At 41.8% G+C, this 21,626-nt stretch overlaps 1 protein-coding gene across 7 annotated transcripts in view; it reads right to left on the reverse strand.

The window, feature by feature from the left end:
* RASAL2 (RAS protein activator like 2) overlaps window positions 1-21,626 on the reverse strand; it is a 186,911-nt gene that overhangs the window by 101,877 nt on the left and 63,408 nt on the right. For all 7 annotated transcript variants that reach the window (XM_074877005.1, XM_074877004.1, XM_074877002.1 and 4 more), the window contains exon 2: window positions 994-1,121. In XM_074877005.1, coding sequence (XP_074733106.1) covers window positions 994-1,121 — 128 coding nt within the window. The remainder of the gene's footprint in view (window positions 1-993; window positions 1,122-21,626) is intronic.

The following is a 21,626-nucleotide window of genomic DNA, read 5'->3' on the forward strand; positions in this document are numbered from 1 at the left end:
AGAAAAAACACAAAAATTCAGGCCATCTCCAAATGTAAGAAACCATGGTAATTAGACTCAAACTCATGGGCATTTATAAGTAATAAAATCTATTTCAGTAATTTGAAAACATTCCTATTTTATAGTTCCTCCTGAAATATTTATTTTTTAAACAGGGTAAATCTATAGCAGAGTAATTAAACAAACCCAGGAGCATTATCAAAGTATTAGTGACAGTGTGTAGACATCAAAAATCACAAGAAAAAAAAAACATCATGGCATAGTCTAGGAGGGAATTATCAGCATTTGTTTGTTCAGTGTTTCAATTAACTAAAACATGCTTATTCTTTAACCATATTGTCATTACCTCCATGGCAAGGCACAATGCCAAGTACTACACGATATATATACACACCCCCCCCCACACACAGTAATTTTATAATTAAAGCAAAGATGGTTGCAATAGCTTTGAGCATCCATGCCAAGGGGCACCCAATTTTCCTTGCTGCATTTAGCAAGACAGAGGGCAAATCTCTGTCTCCAACAATTTACTCTGTGACTACAGCAGGGATGGTCGTACAGTGTGAAGGTTGCACACACCTTCCCTGCCCAGCACTCCAATATAGACACAAACCAAGCCCTTTTTCCCTACCTTTATGTCTGCAGTGACATGAGGAGGTAGGTTTATATAGCTGCGGTGGTTTTAAATACCATTAAAAGCAGCAATAACACAGGAAGACGTAGTGGCAGACTTAAATGCAGCTGTAAAACTCCAGGAGGGAGTTCTGGGTGCAGACAGTTTGCTGTCACCTCTGCCATGCAACTGGCATCTGGGCCAGCTGGGTTATAACTGTGCGTGCCACGCAGAATAGGTTAGTTCCCTTTTTTCCCCCTTTCACACATTTCACTAGACTCATGAACAAAATAAAAGGTGAGATGAAAAAAGCTGCCTTCTCATTTTACCAGTAAAGGCCAAAAAGTAAATCCTGAGCGGCCAACGTGAGCTTCTCTCACCTCTTTCTCCCTGTTGAGCAGCACCAGCTGGCTGTCGGTCAGGATGCAGTACTTCCTCTCCCATGTTGTCGTTTCAGTGTAGGGGGACTGGCCGCAGGACAGTCTGTGTGTAGGTGGTCCTTTCACATCTGTGAACAGAAAACAGTGAATCATTAGCATGTGTCATGAACCACCTTCTTTGCTTTTGCTGTTCTGCAGCTAGATGCGAACCAAAACTGCAATTCGTACTTAGCAGTGCCTGTTTCAGCATATTAAAAGACAAAATGCTAATCCTGGGAGGCACCCATGTGGAACACTACCTGAAGTACACTATGAATACTTATTTATCTATAGCATGACTTACAAAAATGGCAATACCTGAGATGAATATAAATGTCTTTGTCAAAGACTGAAATATAATTAAAAAAAAACACCCAAGAGCTCTCACAGAATCACAGAATTGTCTAGGTTGGAAAAGACCTTGAAGATCATCCAGTCCAACCATTAAGACAACAATTCTCTCATGAGAACCTAATCTTCCCTCCCCTCCCTTCTCAAAACTGATATTAAATGGGGTAGGGCCCTGAATGTACTCTAAATCTTAATAAATTAGATTTTTTTTGAACTAAGGATAGAGAGACGAAGGGAGGGAGGGAGAAGCCCTTTAATTGAGAAGGGCTTACTAGCATCTTTTGGTAGGGAAGCTATCTGATTAAATTGTGTCAGATAGGAGTCTACCAGAATTTTTCATTTAGCCACAGCCACTATAGTGACAAAAACTCAAAACAAAAAAACCAAACCTCCACCCCCCCAACCAATCAAAACAAAATCCAACTTGTTTGGCTCCCAGTGCTGATCTTTTAAAATTTATTTTAAAAATCAATTCCCTTAAGTCTCTCAGGCTTGCGCTACATATCACATTGTGCCTCTCACTACTAGGAAGTTTTCCCCAAGACTGGGAAAGGAAATCACACGAACAAGTGCAGCAGACAGACTTCACTGCCAAGCAGCCAAGCTCAAACGCAGAGAAAGCTGTGGAGTAGCAAGGTACGCTGTCAGTGCTACGAGAAGAGTGGGTGCAAAGAAGGCTCCCCTAGGAATACAAGTGTGCAGGCAACTTATAAAAATCTCTTTACAGGAGACAGAAATCCTGTACGAGTAATAGAAAACAGGACGTATACAACAGAGGCACAGGTAGCACCATTTATATACATTTAGAAAACAGTTTCAAGTCATCTCATTCTAAAGCTTTGAGATTAACTTGTGGTTGCTTTGTAACATTAAGTTTCATTTTTATCTTGCACTCTAGTTCTGTACAACTTTACTTGCATTGATCTAAAAATCAGCCACTCTCAATGTATATGCTGGAGATTCCTGAAGTGCCTGGACCACCTCTAAGGGGTCTAAATCAGACACTGCAAAAATCAAGGGGCTTGCTGCATAGGAGTCCAGGACCTCCTTCAACTATTTCAGGAGCCCATTAGGCAAAAATGAGTGTTCAAAACCAAAGTGTTTTGTAACATTAGCTTTCTTTTAGTACACGTGCTACTAACCCAGTGCTTGCACAGAGGTAGAAATGCTTCTTGTAGCTTCTACCCAGCTTCACCACTAGAGGCCAGCGAATCCTCAAACACCCAGCACCTTCCCAGCTGCAAGGAAGAGCGCAAGTCCAAACACAAGCATGAAACGTTGAGTAATGAACCCCTCCGACTGACTTCACTCCTTGCAGACCCTCTGTATGCCAAATCCCACCCAGTTATTAAAAAAGCTGGAACATCTTCGCGCTCTTTTCCTGTATATACTAGCAACTTTGCCTCCACATTGAAGAGAATGTGGTAACTTCAAAAGCCAGGGAGCATTAACCTGAAAGATGGTTTTCAGGACCTAGTTCAAGCTCATGTTGCATTAGGATTTTTGTGATCATTCAGAATAATGCTTGAAACAGGCAATCTGATACCTTAAGACAAAGAAAAGGACTGCATGGCTCCTACTGCTCTGAATAATAAAGAAATGCACCTTTGCTCCTTTAATTACAGGTAAAATAACTCAGGAAAGCTCAGACCCAGAATCAGGCTCCACACTGTTACCTCTCCTAACAAAGCTCCGTTCCCAATAGTGACAAGCAACGCTGTGTGGCTCAAAATTGTCCAAAACTCTACTTGGGCCTAAGCATAATTAAGGGAAACCACCACAACCTCTGTGATGCAAAAGTGCATTTGTGCAAACTCCTGGAGCACAACAGGCTCTCTCACAAGTTTTGTATCTGTCCATCTTATAGACATTAACCCTCCAGGTAGATTTCTGGCACAACTTCAACTCACATTTATCATGGCATCCAACCAAAAACCTAACCAGATGCAAAATAAAACCACTATTGCTCCTGCTTAGACCTTGGTTTCCCAAACAGCAGCACATGAACCCTACCTGCACCTAAGTATGACAAACCTATGAGCAACGGGCTGACAGAGGGAAGATGAGCAAGAAGGATGAAGCCATGGGCTCCTGGCACGGGTGTGCAACAGAAACGTGAAGACCAGAACTCTGGGGATCTAGTCTCTTGGGTAATGAAAACACATGATGAATCATCAAGGGGAAAAAAGGATGAAGGCTTCACCCATCCTGCTCATGTGGGTGGGCTAGCAGCGGGAGAGTGCCTCCAGCTGCTACACTGAGTGATAACCAAGTAAACTATATTTTGAACTGCCGGTGGACTTTCTCATGGCAAAAGAATACCCTTCTGGACCATTAGGTCCAATGCAGAATCTACACTCACGACTCGCCCAGACCCAAAAGACTCACATTATTGTTTCTACGAACTACAGGCCTTGGCAGGATACCATCCACTGATCTATGGGCTGCACAAAGGAATTAAGAGAACAGAACGACTTCTTCCACTGCAATAACAACTCCAGGACTTAACTGAGTCATCAGGCGCTGCGGGCCAGCCACGGTTCTGCTGCCAAGTGGGTTGGCTATGTCAGAACAGCTTTCCACAGGCTGCTGGCAGAGTAACATGCCATCTTGGTGTCTGGAGCTGTCAATCACCACTAGAAAACACCACAGCATTACTATTTGTGTTTGTATTGGTATCCTTTTGAACACATGTCGGGACACAGCCCCACCACCCCTGCAGGCTGACCAAGTGCTCTCTTCAACAAAGAGGAGCAGTTGCAAGCTGGTTTTCTGATGTATCAGATCCTGTAACTTCAGTCCTTGCCCGAGGCTGATGCTACAAGCCCATCTCACAAACTAGACAGATGCTGAATACACGTTACAAGAAAACTCGCTGCAACAAAAATCGCAGCGTAGCTTTGGCACATTTGTCCTACCTATTTAAATTATTTCTCAGCTAGCCTTTCTGCATGGTTGACCTCTTCAGAGCCTCTCGCAACAGCTGTAACTTCAAAACTTACTCTGAAATATGTTACCAGTTTAGACTGAAGGCTCTTTGGGACTTTACACAGTATCACATACACATTTGGTTGCTTCACAAACCCTGTTCTGCTTTCCGGTACTCTTCATCTTCAGTTTTCATTTTACATTCTTGGCTCCAAATTTTCACATGAATGTAATAAAACCCACCGACCTCTTCCACTAATGCCCCATAAAACTAATTTACCACCACTGTTTGAATTGCTATGGAAGTGAACAGCAGAAAGTCCATGTGTAACTAGGACCACTTACACTTTTGGAACAGACCAAAAGTCAGGGCTGTCCTTTCTCACGTTGGGGCTACTATCTATCAGCTCACACAGGAAAGATTGTGCTTTGGAGGGTAACCCACTGATGAACACAGTTTCAGACAGGAGATGGAGAAAAGAGATCAGGGCCATGCATCTGAAAGCTCTGAGTTTGCAGATGTTACGTGTGGGATGGGCTCATGCAGCCACACACCTAAATATGAAAGTTCTGGTGACAGAAGATTTCTTTCTCTGGTCTGATGCAATCCTTTCCATTCTGCATCATTACAATGAGGCATTCAAGCAAGCAGATCAGTTAGTCTACACACAGGATTAAAGGTCATGCCTTATGTGCCTTCAAATGCTAATATCAGTTAAGTAACAGCTTGGAAAAAATCCCCTTCTCGGTACATCCTCCCCTGCTGAACTGAGCAGAGCATCACTGCCCGCCTGCCACATCTGACATAGCTGAAGATTGGAAACTGTGTTGTTTTTCCTCAGGGCTCTGAAATGCCATTAGGCATGTTATAAATATCCACAAAGCTCCCTTTCTCTCAGCCAACTGACAACTTGTACCTTATTATTCTTTAAGTACAGAGCTTATTTTAAAAAAAGGGGGGAAAAAATGGAACGGTTATGCCATAATCACATTACAACAAAAAAAAGTGTTGACTGGTGCAGGGTGAGGGAACAAGGAAAGAAGCAGCCAGTGCCAAGTTGATCCCCACAGAAAGGGTAAGACATTTTATGAAAACTGACGGCAGCTTAGTAGTATTTGGGGAGTAGTACTAGTGCTATCAGATGGGAACATTTCTGAATATTCTATTGCAAGTATGCAAGAATTTTTTTTTTTAAATACCAAATGCATTTGCAAGTGGAGAATACCTTCCAAAAAGCAGGCAATGGGCAGAATCAGAAAATTATTTCCAAGAGATGATGGGCATTCCAGTGCCATTTAGTCCCCAACAGCTCTTCTAGAACCAGAAGAGCAGCATCTTCTCTCCTCTCCAGAGCTAGTGAAAAGCACAGAATTAGCAGAAATCAGGCCAAGAAAACTACATTAAAGGTAAATTGATGCCTTCAGCCTCTTTGCCAAAAAGCGCTCCCTACCTACCATCAGTAAAAGCACAGAAATAAACCTCCATCCCAGTGATGACAAGAGCACCCCTGGCATGTGTCAAAGCTCCTTTTTTGAACCACACTCTTCCTATGGTGAAATCAAAGGCTTACTGAAGTACTTGCCAGATTTTCATCAACTTTATTAGGGTCCGTATTCCGTTCCTAGTATTTCCAATAAGGAGCTGCCAAGCAGCTGAGTAACTAATGTAGTGGCCAAGTTTGTATGCAGGGAGGATTTTTTTTTTTCCCTTGAAGAGAGATTAGTAGGAGCCCTAACACCTTTTGACAACACGTCTACTTGTCCAATGTCAGTGTTTCCATGGTGTTTGATGTACTTACCATAGAGACAGAACTCAGAGAACTTTAGGTAAGTGCTGTCATCTGAGAGCTTGTCGATACCCCGACCTACCCAGCTGCGCATGAGCCCGCGGTCCAGTTCGAATAATCATCAGTTTGAACCTTCATCAACCAGTTGAACAGAAGCTGTAACAAGCCTTACTATTGACATGAAGCTTCAAAGACAAATAGCAATTAAAAGCCCTTCGCTAAACTTACACCCTCTCGAAAAGCTGATGAAGCTCATGATTCAAGGGAAAGATATGGCAGAAAGAGAAATATACCACGTCTCAACACGTTTCCTTCCCTTAAACCCGCATCTGGTAATAAAGCATGATTTCCACAAAAGAAGTCACTCATGTGAGCGAAAATAAACAGCAACAGCACAGTTATGCGACATACAGCTGTGTGTGTATATGCAACTATTTCGGACAGCTGTGTGATGCTCAGATGAAGATCTGCAGGATCTGGATTTAAAACAGAAGAGAATTCAAGCACCGCTGCCCTGAGAACAGACACAGGCATCGGAGCAACCCTGGCTGGGCTAAAAGAGGGACAATCTCTCAACATTTACACAGAGCAGATGACGACAGAGGTCAGTTGCTGAGGGTCTGCTAGGAAAAGCACAATCAAGACAACTTCCACTTTCTCTCATGCTGATATATATAGCTTTTGTTTACATTTCTTATTTCTCAAACCAGCTCCCAGCCATACCCAATGGTTTTGATCTAAGCAGGACTGCAGACAGACACTGTCAGAAACAACTATTCAGAGAAAACCTATCATGATGCACAAACTCACTTGGGAGAAGGGGACACTCATCCTTCAAGCTTGTACGGACAACCACCACAATGTCCCAAGACAGAACACACAATGCTGATGACTAATTGTATAATATGATAAGAAAAATTCAGCACGTACTGTGTGTGGTAATGCAGGGACTCGCATGCTACAGAGAAAACATGACACTCTTAGGGTTGATTAATTCTTCTTTGAATCACAACACACTTAGAGATATGACCAGTACATATTACAGAAATAATACCATTAATCCTGCCATTTTATTGCAAATCATAATATGGGCAATGACTGAAGTTTTCTAGGAAGCTTCTTGTGGCTACTGTGAGATATGGCATTGCTCACTTGCCCCTCTAAATCACCATGTGGCATGGCTCCAGTTAAGAGGTACCTACATTTTCGTGGTCAGCAACAGATCTCTCTGGTGAAGTAGGTGTTATTTTAAGTGTAGAAAGCGTGAGCAGATCCTTTGGGATGGGAGGCACGCTATTTATGTATGATGTTATTACAGAGGTAAGTATCTAGTGTGAATTCTTTCTGTTATATTTAATAGCCACGCTCAACAAACTACACATGCACCGCCTAGCCCTCAATTCAGCTGAATCCAGTTGCTCTCCTCCAGCAGCTGCATGCAGCGATAACCAAGTTCTTGCACGGAAACCTAATATCGCGGGTAGGAGGTAAAGAAAGCTTAGTCCAACAATCAGATTTCAAAGGTCTCGAAAGCTCTTACGCCAGCTGGTTACAGCCAAAAGGCTACCTGGAAAACCCATTCTGCACAGAATAAAGCCATAAAAGGTTTAAGTAGGTGAAAATGGTGTTTTAGAAGCTGGCAGAAGCCATCACCAGCGCCATGACTTTCTCGGATTCCAACATATTTGGCACTGAAACACAAATTCTTCACAAGATCTTTAATTTTTCTAGTAGAGGCCAATCTTGCCAATCTAACCTATTAACTTTCCACTATTCTTTTATTGAGTGGCAGTGATCAGGCACAGTCTGGTTTTCCATTATCCCAATGGAGAGCCTCATAAGCCACAGATTGACATAAAAACTGTTCAGTCAGGTGCAGTCTTCATTCCCTGTACCCTCATAGAAATGTCACCATGGCAATTTTTTTGCTTATTGTGTGTGCTTCCATTTCCCTACCATCAGTATGTCAACTCTGGGTGAAGGAATCTCTATAAATTTAGAGATGAGAAGTCTGAAGGTATCTGCTGCTCACTGCTTATGGGTAAGGTTTTGAGGATTTTTCCCTCCTCTGAATGAGGACTGAGTCTCTTCTGCAAACAGATAAGGGCTCAGCTTTTTTCCACCAGCTGCTGTAAAGCTTTAATGAGATCTGTGATGGGGTGGGAGAAGGGTTGCCTCTCTGCTTGGAATTTCTCGCACGCAGCAATCTCACCTCAACACAGAGAAAGCAAGATTAACCTTTCAAGCTCAAAGAGTGAGCATCAACATTTTGTTCACTACCAGAGCTACCAGCCAGATTCTTAAATTTCTTGCAGAAGTTCTGCATTAAAAAAAAAATAAAAAAAAATAAAAATCTAACGAGCAATTTTTATGTGGGAAGGTCTAAGCCATCAGATGAACGAATACCTAATAGCCAGCCAAGGGCTGTCTCCTTTGCAACCAGCAGGAGACAAAATACAGAATGCTACTGTTCAATGAGCCTGGCATCTCCCAGAAGGATGAGCTCTTGCTGCCTCTCCTCTCTGTTACTGACATCATTCCCACCTCTTCATTCCTTCCCTAGGAGAGATTTAGACTTGTTTGTACAAGAGACGGCGGGCAGCGAGCAAGGTACAGCAGGCTCACTCCCCCAGCTGAGCTCTCAGACGGCTCTGCCAATTTAACTTGGTCCCGAGTCAGTACATCTGCCCTATACTTGCAACGTCGCCACTTTGCCTATCAAAAGCTCAGTAGTTTTCACACCAAGGCTGAGACTTCAGTAGAGATCAGCCAAGATTTCCCCTCTCATTTCCCCGTAACACATGCAATTCAAAAACCAAACCTTTCCCAAGACCTGTGCTAACATGTTTACCACCCTCAGCCCCTAATATTTGCTAAAAGGGTTCAGTGTTCCCCAGTACCCAAGCACCCTGTGGAAGCTCGAGTGCACAATTTCAGTTAGGCCACAACCATGCAAGCAGTTTCACCGAGATTTTCTTTTCAAAAGGGAAAATTATGGAGTCGTTCCAAAGAAGAAACCGCAAGTCTTAAAATCTTACGAGTAGTTTAGCGAGCAGATGCTGAGTGTGCCAACAGTCTCGAGCTTTCTCGCAAAGTCCTAAAAAACGAGAGCTAAGGAGCTAGCAGCAGAAGCAGAAATTAAGCATAAAGCTAAAATTGGCCTGGCAGGGTAATTCTGATTAGAAAGCAGAAAGTTGCACCAGAGCTCACTGTCACTGTGCAGCTTCTTTGAGCAAAAGGTGTGGGAGCTCTTAATAGCAGTTTAAAGCTGCCAATTAGCTTGAACACTGCTGAGCTCTTCTAAGCTTCTTACATGCCGCACAGCCGATTGCTAAACTTACAAAGGGTAACTGATCCCCGCTTCCCTCGGCTGTGCCTCCCTCTCCGTCCCTGTTCTCATGGTCTGTACCCAGCCAGGTTCGTGACAGACAGCGTGAAAGATGTGTCTATCGGGAGACATCAGCACCTTCTTGAATGGATCGGTGCCAGCAACCTCAGATCATGCAATCATCCGCACACTTCGTAGCTCAACAAGTGGAACCAGAAAACACAACCCCAGCAAGGTGGGGACCTTACAAAACACGCAGGTGCGCTTCATGCTCAGCCCAGCCTCCCATGCGCGCCCGCAAACAAGCAGCTCATTGTGCAGCCTTGTAAGTCTCATGACATCACCACAGCAGAAGCTGCTATCTGTGTAAAAAAACAATTTGGTTCCCAGGATACCTAAGATTTCAAATAACCCGCAGTTGCTCAAAGCCATCGCTGTGACCCTTCCTACAATACTAAGCAGGTTTTCCTTCCTTCTTATTCAGTTCTCGTTCCCTGCCCAGGACCACTCATCTTTGCTCCTGAATATTAAATACATTTTTCTCTCACAGTAAATTCCCACTTGGCCTACAAAATGCTTTGGAATCTCAAAACAGAAATGGTTATTACAAACCTGTAGAGAGGATTATAAAAGATTACATGCCCCTATTACATAGCTGCCAAGTTCTGAGAAGATTCTCAAGTGACACTTCTCCCCAAAGCAAGGAGAGGCTTTCGTGAGAGGTTTAGGAAGTGGAAAATGGAGAATAGCAGAAAAGTTAATTATTCGTGGGAGAAAAAAAATCTGCCATTTTTCCTCGTAATTTATGCATGGTTCTTTTCTTACCCAGCTCCATACCCTTCCCTCTGTTCTTTTCTCTGTACTGCTTGCTCTCACCAACCCCTAATCTCCATTTTACAGCCTCTTCAGCACTGAGCATCCAGACTGGGCTGTTCTTTCTTGATTCTTTATTCTTTGCAGCAGTGCAGGAAGAAGACGAGAGGAAAAGCATCCTGAACTTAAAAAGGACCTCGGCCCAAGGCAGCTGTGAAAAAAACCAAACCAACCAACAATTTAAAAGTAATCTCTGCTCAGTTCCTGCACAGTTTTTGTGTGTACATGAGCACAAAAAAAAAGTACGAATGCAGCTGCGGAAAAAACCAAACCAACCAAAAATTTAAAAGCAAACTCTGCTCAGTTCCTGCACATTTTTTGTGTGCACACTAGTACAAAAAAAGTACTAATGTACTTGTGGTCAAAGCCAAACATGTGTACTGCAAGCAGTGCATGGAGCTTGGCCAAAGCACCATTACCAAAGGTTCACAGACAGCTTTACCCCCCCACCCTTGCCAACGAGGCATCAACCAGCTGATGTTTATCTGTCACAGATCGGCTTCAAGAGAGCAAGACCCTTTTGCTTTCTTCTGCCAAGGAGGGAGTTATGGGAAGAGCAAAATGTAGAGCATTTCTGCGGAGACAAGAACGAGCCACAGGAACAGGCAAGGTGATGAGATAGTGACCACAAGTTCAAATTGAGCAACTGAAAAACAAACACACCATCTTCCAGGCTTTCACATGCAGGCTGAATTACACCATGCAGGCTATTTCTTTTAGAAGCTTTCATCTTTGGCTTTCCTTCAAGAAAACAGATCTATTCATTGTCACTGATCTGAACAATCTCAGCCCATAAACTTCATTTCTCAAAACAATGGCAGGATTGCTGAATTAAACCTTAAACCTACCTCTAGAGAAACACAGCCTCTGTAGTCTCAAAAACCAACCCTCCCCGTGTCTGCTGGGTTTCATGGTGAGAGAGAAGAAAATAGGAAAAATAAAGAATTTTTAAAAAATAAATAAATCACAAAGCTCTCACATGATGCTCTCCCATACCTGGGAGTTTTAAATGCTCAGTCACCCTGCCATCACTGCACAGCCTGTTGCTGCTGTACTCTTTTAGTTATTTTCAACGTGAATGTTTCTTGAAGCTTGAGTATACATCAGTGACTAGGGGCTTCTTTTGGGTTGTTTTTTGCCTCAACAGACTTTTGGGAAAACAAAATATAGGAGTTCCAACCACCACTGATGTCTCAGACAGACAAGTTTATTTCCCTTGTTGAAGGGAGAGTTCACAGGACACTAAAATCTACTACAACGATGTGCATTTTTTTTGCATATTATCCAGGTCATTCAAGCATATGGGCTAAACTTAGCTTTCGTATTTTAACCACTTAAAACAAATGACTTCGTAAGGGACCACCTCAAGGGATTCAAATATAATGTAAAAGAAGCCCTGCAGTACACCCGGTGCTATTTAAAAAGATCCACTCTGCTTCCTTCTGGCATCTTCAAAATGTTTTCAGAAGAACCTGGAACCAGCTATTATACATCAATTCGTTGATTTGACCTACTTAAAAACAAAACCCCATACAAAAGCACCAGAACACTCCTCATCCTATTTTTCTCCCCAACATCTGACAAGTCGTCATAAATCTCAGTAATGCCATGCTAATATACCGAGGATTGGACTTTTTTCATCCTTTAAAGATGGTTCAGACACAAAACTTTAGAGGAAGGAGACCAGATCTTACATAAATGCAATGGGGATTCCAAGCCATATTTACATTTATGCAAAGAGATGTCTTATTGCAAATAACCTGAATCCCACATTTAATCCAGTATAGCAAGGTAACGACCTGTAATACCTCTTTTATCAGCTCTAACCTCTAGTTAAAGGTTATATGAGGTTAGTTTCCCTTTGTAATTTGACCCAGCTATTGTACCTGTTTTGAGGGAGGGAAAGCTGGCTTCGGGAGAAAAATCCACTTTGGTTAAGCATAAGGAGGTCACCACCAATTTGGCCAAGGCAGGACACTGAGTTGCTGGCTCAGATCAAGGCTCTGGAGCCTCCTGACTCAGAGCGCTTTGATCTCCTTATTGCCACATGATGTCAATATTTGTAAATTAAAGCTCAAGTTTGTTCCGAACTTTCAGAATATAGTGGGTGGTACTTTCTTCTTGCCTACTCTATACGATGTTGAGGGAAACTAACTGTGAAAGAAAGAGGCAACGTGGGAAGAAATAACAGTGCCAGGGCGGAGAAATTGCAAGTGCTGAGCTAACACTGTGTCAGGAGAAATACATTCTTGTAGACCAGCTCGGTGTGGACATCTCAGCCCTGCTGAGATCAAGGCTCCGGAGATACCACCAAAACAGGCGGAGCAGGTTTACTATGCTTTTGGCAGACCCAAATAAGTATGATTAATGTATCCTTTGATGATGGGCTAGCTAATTAAAAGGATCTGTAGCTAGGGCACAGTATTTCTGGTATTCTTTAGCTGGGTTTTCCCTCTACTTAATATCTTTCCTCCTCTCTCCAGTAGGCTAGGCTATGAAGAATAAAGGCAACCCCACATCCTCACCCCAAACACCCTCCACCCTAGAACCCATGCCTACTTATTTTTCTTCCTTAATCCTGCTACATTGCCCAAAACCTGCAAAATATAAAGCTTATGAGGACTAAACCTTTCATTATTCACGGCGCTGTTTTTTTATCTGATGTTTAGTGGTAATGCCACAAATCCCCTGAGCGCAAACATGCACTTGCTCCCAAATGTTTTCCCTGCCATATATTTTGCGAACTGGCATCATGAAGCCCCCCCAGCAAATCCAACCCCCCTTCTATCAGAAGGGTAAAGCCACAGGTGCTCATCTCCAAAATCCTAGAAGGAGAATGAACCCAGTAAGGATAAGTAACCAGCAGAGAGAAAACATCTTTCCTATAGCAACACTAAGCAGAAATTTATAGGTCACAACCCTGCAGAAACAGGCCTGATAACATCTAATTAGCAGAGCCACTGCACAACTGCATTTTGTAATAGTAAATCCAACCAGATCAGGAGGAAAGGGAGAGGAGAATCTTTATATAAATATTATATTTTCATCCAGTTTGAAGAGATTTGCTTTATGTTACTGTTTTGTGGGATTCCCTCCCTGCAGGAATAATCAACCCACACAAGTGATTTTATGAGTTATTACTGAAATTCATTTCGTTCCTATTGGGAAACAATTTAAAAGGGCAGCAGAGATTTTTATTAATTAATTTATTTTTAAATTGAAATGCTAAGAATTCTGTTTGCTGCCAGAAGATGGGTGGAGAAGGTAAGGAAAGTTCATGTACCCAAGAGACTATTAACTAGAACCAACTTGGACAATACATTTGAGAAGCATTTCCTTCCAGCTACTGTAGATAGCTGTCCTTAGCATGCCTTTACTTAAGCAGCCAATTTTCCACCACTGAGTACAATGAGATTTCAAAACACACACGAAATCAGAGTATAAACAGACACAAACATCCACTTAGTGATATAACAAAAGAAAATACGGGGCAAAAAATTTAAGCTTCTCTATTTTCTGCCTGTTATAAAATATCTTGGCATTTTAAACATCCTCCGCTCCACACACCCCCCTTTTAAGTGACAGCATTATCACAAAATACCCTGCTTAGCTGTCTTTGTAATGGTGTTCTTGAACAAAGATTATTTCTGGGGGTTGAGGAATAAATTCCACCTAATATTATCACACAGGGAATCGAGTTTCAGATGAAACAAGCAGCAGCCGATAAAGCATGAATGAGGCAGCAGAGACAGCAGGAGGGAGTGGTGAATCAGGCAGAGCTAGTCCATGCTAGCAGTACAAAGCACGAACATTTTAAATACATATGATGATCTTGTCACAGACAGCAGCAATGACAAACAGATGAGAGGCAGCACCAAAGAGCGAAAGACTAAGTAACAACTCCCTTTCTTCAAGAGTTTTAGTTTGTTAAAGATCGTGCTGCTTCCACATCATTAGAGCAGGATGGTACCCTACTCCCCAACCCTTGACGGATGTCAAACTTATTTTTGTAAATCTCTGGCGATAAAAACCATGCATGGCATCTTGTTCATTTCCTCCTTATTACTTAGTTTGCCAAAAACTTTAAGCTCTGCTTTCCCTGCAGACCGGTACTATTTGTTCTGTTCTCAGTGACTAATGATGATGATCATGCACATCGCTTGTCTTTCTGAAAGCCTCTTTTAACAACAGTACAAGAACTTAAAATCATATTGGTACCTGCAACCAGTTTTGCTAGCCCTGAAGCAACCAGACACGATGACAAGAAGAAAAAAAAAAAAAAATCTATTTTTTCTTTCCCAAACTCTCATGTGATTAAAATCCATTAAAATGCAAACAGGCTTGAATTTTATTTTATCCATCAGTGACCACACTTCACCATCCTTGGGCTATGACTGTCTCTTTGTGAATTCTCTGCACATAAGAGGAGTCAAGCTCTAGGTTTAGGAGCAATCAATCTAGTAAACCTTGCTAAATATAAATGTGTGTATATATTTTATAATGAACTCCATTTTTCACATTGATTTACACTGATCATTGTAAAGTACATTCAGCTTCATGTTTGCTCACCTCTGAATAAACAAAGCGAAGGCTGTTGGGTATCCAGAGACAAATGAGACATTACAGATGTAGACAAAACCTATCATCGCCCTGAAAGCATTTCTCTTTGAAATTATATAGCCATGCAGAAGTTATTCAGAGCTGAGATTACTATATGTGTTTTCAATTCAGCCTTGGCCTGTTGGGGGCAGGGAGGGAGTCTGATGAAACACAGAAACATACAGGATTTCAGTTGGAAGGGACCTACAATGATCATCTAGTACAACTGAGGAGGCTCTATGCTGTCACTTTTTTCCCCTCCACATACTTGATGATTCAGAAACATATGACTCGGTAAGGATGGTTTTCTTCCCCTTGCATTCTATAGTTTCCATTTCTCAGCATAGGTCTCCTTAGGCTTATGTATATAAATTCATATATAGCATGACTACCTGGAGGTTTCACCATTAAAATAAATGTAGCTACATCCATTTGAACACGCGATTCCCCATCAAGCACAACCACGTAAATCAAATACAGTCAGTGCACCAGCTGGGTTCATACTGGACAGGAGTGTTTCCTTCTCATCTGCAAACTTTGTCCCCTTTTGCCTCAGCAGAAAAAAACCCCAAAACTGTTTCAGGGACATAGAAGTCTGGAGTTAGAAATCATAGTTTCCACAGTAACAGTAGGAAGGTGTCAGAAGTCTGGGCACATATGCTGCACAGCACAGCTAGGCTGTTGTAGAGCTAGCATCCACCAAATTCAAGATGCTACATATGCACACAATAAATTGTTTTGGTTGTTGCACAAACACAAATTTCTCAATTAGTACATTTGAGCCATTCACGTCTTTTGTTAAAGTAACTCAAAACTCCTGCTCTACACATATAATTCCCTCCAGACAAACCCAATGGAATTTTACAATTATATTTAAGGGCCTTCACTTGTGTTTGTAGACATGCAACACTCACAGAAAGCTCAGAAGAAACTCCACAATGAAGAAGGAAAAACGCGTTTCCTGGAAAGAAGTTTTCTCCTTTTGCAGCTATTAGAGTATATCTAAGCAGGAGGTAACGATCTGTCATTATAACGAGCTCCTCAGGCAGGTTTTGTGGCAACCTGCATACAGCTCCCTGCTGCTGCGGATAAGCCAGCGAAGAACCACCTTGTTAGCACAGCTGAAATAGTTGCTGCAGCAGTCACGTATCTGTTTGAGGAGGGTTAAAAAAGTCATTAGTGGTGCTGTATCGGATATGGGTAGCCGTAACAGCTAGCCCAGCCTGGACGCAGCATGGGGCAGTGCCCTGGCAGAGGTGCCTGGGTATGGGCAGTGCAAAGCTCAGCTCCCCCCTGGCTGCCCCACCCTCACTGTGCTCACCCACACCCAACAAGCATGTAGGAGGGCACCAGCTTCATTTTGGATTTGTCTCTGCAGGACCAAGATCAAGAAAATTTTGCATCATCTTTTACAGATGTATGTTAGTTTGCTCTTTCCTTATTATTAATTATGTACACTGCTATCTCAGTGACTTTTCTGAAGTACCAGGGCGACTAGCTCAGCCATTTCCTTGAGATTATGTATTAACAATAAAAGACATATAAACCTCTTAATGCCTAACCCCACAAAGTCACAAGGGCCTCACCTCCCACCCTGACAGCGTAATCAACACCTTCCTAGGTTGCCCCATGCTTTCTACAAGTCTTCTGGATTGAAGGCTTTTCCTGACACAGGTCATCTCTAACATTGAGACATCGTAAAATAAAGAGTCAAATCTTCACATGACAGTTACACGTGCAGGTGGGGGTGGAAGTCACCGTCAGAAATCATGAAAACCAACGTCAAGACAAATGATTCAGCTCCGTCGCAGCAGACTCTGAACGATTATCCCTTCCTCTTCCATTCCTTTTCAAAACTTCATCCTATTTTCAGCAAGAATAAGTCTCGGTATCATTTAGTACTGCCTCAATAAATGAAATGGCTATCATTTCAAGACATCAGTGGATTGAACCATACTTGTTTTATCAAGCTACGGAGGGGCTGACAGGAAACCTACCGCCAACCACGCTGCAGCCAGCAGCCTGCCCTTGCTAAGTAAGCACCACGCACTCAGCAACCCCAGCCTGAAAACCCTCGCGTCTCAGTATAGTAAACATGCAAGTCTTCATTGCTTAATAAAGCTTGCAGGGGAACTGGTTACTAAGGCTATTTATACAGGACACAGACAGTATACTTGATCAGTAATGAAAAAAAAAAAGCATTGCTTGATGGAGATGACTGTAGGCAACTGGGAGCTATTCAGATCTGTGTCTTCACCTTCCTCCCCTCACACGCAGGTCACTCAGTGGCACTACCTGGAGCGGTGTCGCTGACAAAGCCTCTTCTTGTACAAGTGCAGCCAGAGCATATAAAAGTGAGAAGGTAGATGGAGACACACTGCAAGAATTTAAAGTTTGGCAGATTTTCTGGGAGTCATTTATCAAAACCGCTTGCCAAAGCATCTGTGTCACTAAATGACTGATAGAGGAAAATTGCTCTTAAGAGTGACTACATTAAAAGGGCTTTTATTTTTTCTATGAAAATGCACTGTAAACTCATAGATTTAAGTAGAAGAAAATCTATAGCAACTCAGCTTAGGATGAGTGAGATGTAGCTAGAAGTCTGACCATACCACCATCACAGAAGTATGCAATAATCTCAGAAGATTGTAAGGTTTTACTTGGGAGTAGTCAAGAGTATGGGATGCAGGAAAGTGCTTCAGTTCCTATAAAACATGCAAAAGCAGCTCAAGTCAGACATAAAATGAATAAGCAGGTCTGCTTACAACTTGCGATTGGACTTGGCAGTGTACTTTCTTGTATTTCACTTTTTAGAATGAGGGATTTGTCTGTGACGAGGGGAGAGGTAGGATGAAGAGAATCAGAGAGCTTTGCAAAATAAACAAATCTCAAGAACTAGAATTCAAACCTCATACAAAGGCAAGAAACTATTAAACCGATACTACCTCCAATCCCCTAGGTCTCAAACCTTTAGAGAGCATCAATAGCAATGTGTGGTGACAGCTGACAGAAATACATGCATGTGAGCTGGAAAAGTGTGTTTGCTCACTACCTGTTCTCACACGTCACTGTCAATAACGTGGCTCCTTTCCACATCAGTTGTCAGACAAGTGGTTTTTGAGAAGGATGCTCCTATATCAAATGCACACATTAAAATGACCAGCATATTCCCCATAAGGAATAAAAAGACTGCCTGCTCTCTAAAACATAAGCTTCTTTGAGAACTAGCTATTTCAGTAATTTTTTTTTTCACCTTTTCTGTACAAAATATTTTTTAACTTCACTTGAACAAGCGGTTCTGTAACTTGTAAAGAGCTCTCTCACCCACAGAAGACCAGATGTCTAGCTTCAGCTTTCCTCATAGTAAGAACAAAACCACGCAGAGGACAGTTGGTTTCAATGCTAACATGTCAAGAGTTTCATGCATTAGCCTGTTGTTTACATAAACAGCTTCCTTTAAACAAGTGATGTTTTACAGGATTATGAAGTATTTATTTCAGAAGAGTCTAAAGAGTCTCTTGAGTAACTACCAGAGAAAGTACCACCACAGAAAACATTAGGCTAAACAATAATACAAGTTAATCAGTTAAAGCAAGCGATCGAGTAACCCTATAGCAGAGCAATGGTATAAATAAGGACACTGAGATAATCTTGTACATGTTTGCTTACTTCTAAAATGCCATTGCTTTGAATCCTAAATCACATATTGTTAGCATTACAAATCTACGCCATTCATTATTTGGAAAGAAAACAAAGACCTAAAACCGAAATACTTTCCTTTGGGTTTGTTATTTTAAGGAAAAAAGGGTCAACGTGCCTAGGAAGCGCTCGTTGTGTAAGCATGCAGGCAATTTTCATCTTGCGCCAAGTTCCATTACGGGTAGCATTTGTGGAAAGGCAAGCCAGGGAGCTTTGCCTGAAGAAAATTTTACCATGGCAGAACTTACCCTCTCACTACAGGCCCTAAATATGTGCATCTACAAGAATTAAGGTTCTGAGGACTGAGTTTTCCAGGAGAGTTGAACCACTGGGTATAGTTCCTCTTTCTGCATGCTCTGACAGCTGTGTTTTAGGCCTACCTTTAGGCCTAAAAACAGAATTTTGAGAAAAGTCTAACACAGTTTCTTTCTTACTTCCCAAGCCTGGGCTTGCTTACCCCTGAAGGGAAATAGCAAAGACCAGCTGCCCTCCTGGGCTGTGGGGTAAGTGCTGACATGCCGCAGACAGCCCCTACACCATAAGCATCTCCCGCTGCCCTCCCGGGGATCCTGCCCTGTCGGGCCTCGCAGCTGAAGTTTCTGTTTCCAGAGACCCAACAGTCAAAATGTGAAGCTTTGCCAAAGACTTCAAATCCAACTGCTCCAGACACGGCTCCTCCTCTGGAAAGCAAAGACTGTTTTTCCTCCTCCAGCCACTTCCTTTTGACCCCGTCTGGCCTGTTATCAAAGGAAAAGCATCTCCGACCAAACCCCCAAATCTTTACTTCACCGGGAGCCCTTTCTTCTAATCTCCACACTTTCACTCTTTGGCTGCCTCTAAGAAAGCTGCATCTCTTCAAACCCCTATCTCCCTGCAAAGAAAATACAGGACACAAGACATCCCTAGGACGCAATTATCCTCTCCTCAGATAGTTCCCACGCAATAATTTCTCATGATCAAGGTAATCACAGATAATATTCTTGCATGCACCAGCTGTCAGCCTCCTCTGCACAAGCAGCATAAGGTACAACATCCCAACAGTCCCACGGATACCGACCACAAAAACAACCAAATGCAAGCCGGAATGCAAGACTCTGCCATTCACTTGCTGTGATTTCATGAGTCAGAATATAGCTCTTACAAATATAAATGTCCTCATTCATCCCACTGAATGTTAATTTTTGGATTCAGACAAAATGGTCTGGGGATTAAAGAAATGAAAATCAACAGTCAAGGCTGAAATGAGCACAACTACCTCTTTAGAGACACCGTTCATTAAGTGTAATTAAAACTAGATAAGCGTGATTTTATTAGCTTCAGACATTATGGCTAGGTATTTTTTGTTGTGTTCATAAATATTCAACTGAATAATATTAGCCTATTGCCCACCAAAATATTACAATGCTTGGGATGAACTGGTCATGGCCACCAGCAAAAGGAAATACTTCAGGGTACAGAGGGTTGGTGGGGTGTTTTTAAGTGATACTCAAAGCTGTCAAATGCCAGAAATGCTCCCCTGTGTGCCACCATCCCCCTGTAATTTTCAATATACCATGTAACACAATATTTACTACCGCAAAGCGACGCTACAGTTTAAAAACAACAGACCGATACCGGACTGCAACGTGTTATCATTGTAGTTATAACTACAAAAAAATACAGTCATTTTAATGCAACGTAGGCATTAGGTATAAGCAGCTACCTTGATTCTGTTCTGACAATTAAAGGTGAATGAGTTTTAACCTTAAGACTACACCTTGCAACAAAACATAGGGGATTGTAGCATAAGGCATATAAACTGACATTTGCAAAGCACTTCAACAAACATATGAATTACAGAATAAGCTCAATTATGTAAAAGTTCCCTAATAAAAACCCCACCAAAAATAAACTACTTAAGAGCAAAAGAGATTTGGGGGCGGAGGAACATGAGTCAGTAGAAGGACTTCTAAAATGAGAAAGTGGATTTAAAAATATGAAAATAGAAAAGCTGCTCCAATGAGTAATAAATACTGAATTCCCATCTCAGGGAAAAAAAGCCTTGTATTCTGGGAATCACTGAAAAACTGAACGTGGAACTGCCTCGGCTTTAATTTGAGTTAGAAATGTGAAAATACAAATCTCTAAATAAGTTTACATGGAAAGATATAAGAAATACAATTTAATGAATCTAGATTGTAAAGATATAAAAAAGAGCATAGAGTTTGAATAATTTTAGTGAATTATAAAAAAAACCCACAAAATCAATTCCAGAAAAACAAGGATATAAAACAATCTCTCTTGCTCCAGGCACAAAAAACTCTGTAAAATGAATTAAACCATGAATTCAAAATTAAAGGACTGAAGAAACATATCTTTACCCAGGTGAAGAAAGAGAAGGAAATAATTCTGAAGAAGTCTCTTTATAAAAGTTGCAACAAGAGAGCAACTGTAAAAGCTAAATGCGCACTAAATAAAAGAAATGTGTGTTTACTCTCTTCCCCCCACCCCAACCAAAACAGAGATACCCAGGGAAGATATATGTAATTGATTCTACTGAAGAATTATTTTGTCATCAATCTACAATTAAACTCGCACTGCCCTGTGATCCAGATAAGAAGGAACAGTGAAATAAATGTTATGTGAGAACTCTCTCACAAACTCATTCTCACAGTTTTAAAGGGTCACTGGTAATACTCAGAAATAATAGAAAAAGGTGCAGCAGCTCACCTACAACCCTTGGATCCAAGACTTTGCCTGCATAGCTCCTTCCTTATCTTGTTTCTGCTGAAATCATGGTATGTTCACAATCAACAAGTTTATCAGAATGGTACTTCTCCTTCCTCAAGCTGACATGTTTACTAGAAATTAAAATGTTCTTGGATTTCTTTATAACTTAGGAACAACTTAATAGCGAGTATAAATCCTTTTACCTTCAGGCTTTGCATATGTTAATGTCAATACTAGCTCAAAATGCCTGGCTCTAGAAGTGGTTAGAAGTCTGCACACAGGCACCAAAAACGCTTCCTTCACACCCAAACCCAGCCCAG

The sequence above is a fragment of the Strix uralensis genome, chromosome 8 (assembly GCF_047716275.1).
Source record: "Strix uralensis isolate ZFMK-TIS-50842 chromosome 8, bStrUra1, whole genome shotgun sequence".
In the NCBI taxonomy this organism is placed as follows: Eukaryota; Metazoa; Chordata; class Aves; order Strigiformes; family Strigidae; genus Strix; species Strix uralensis.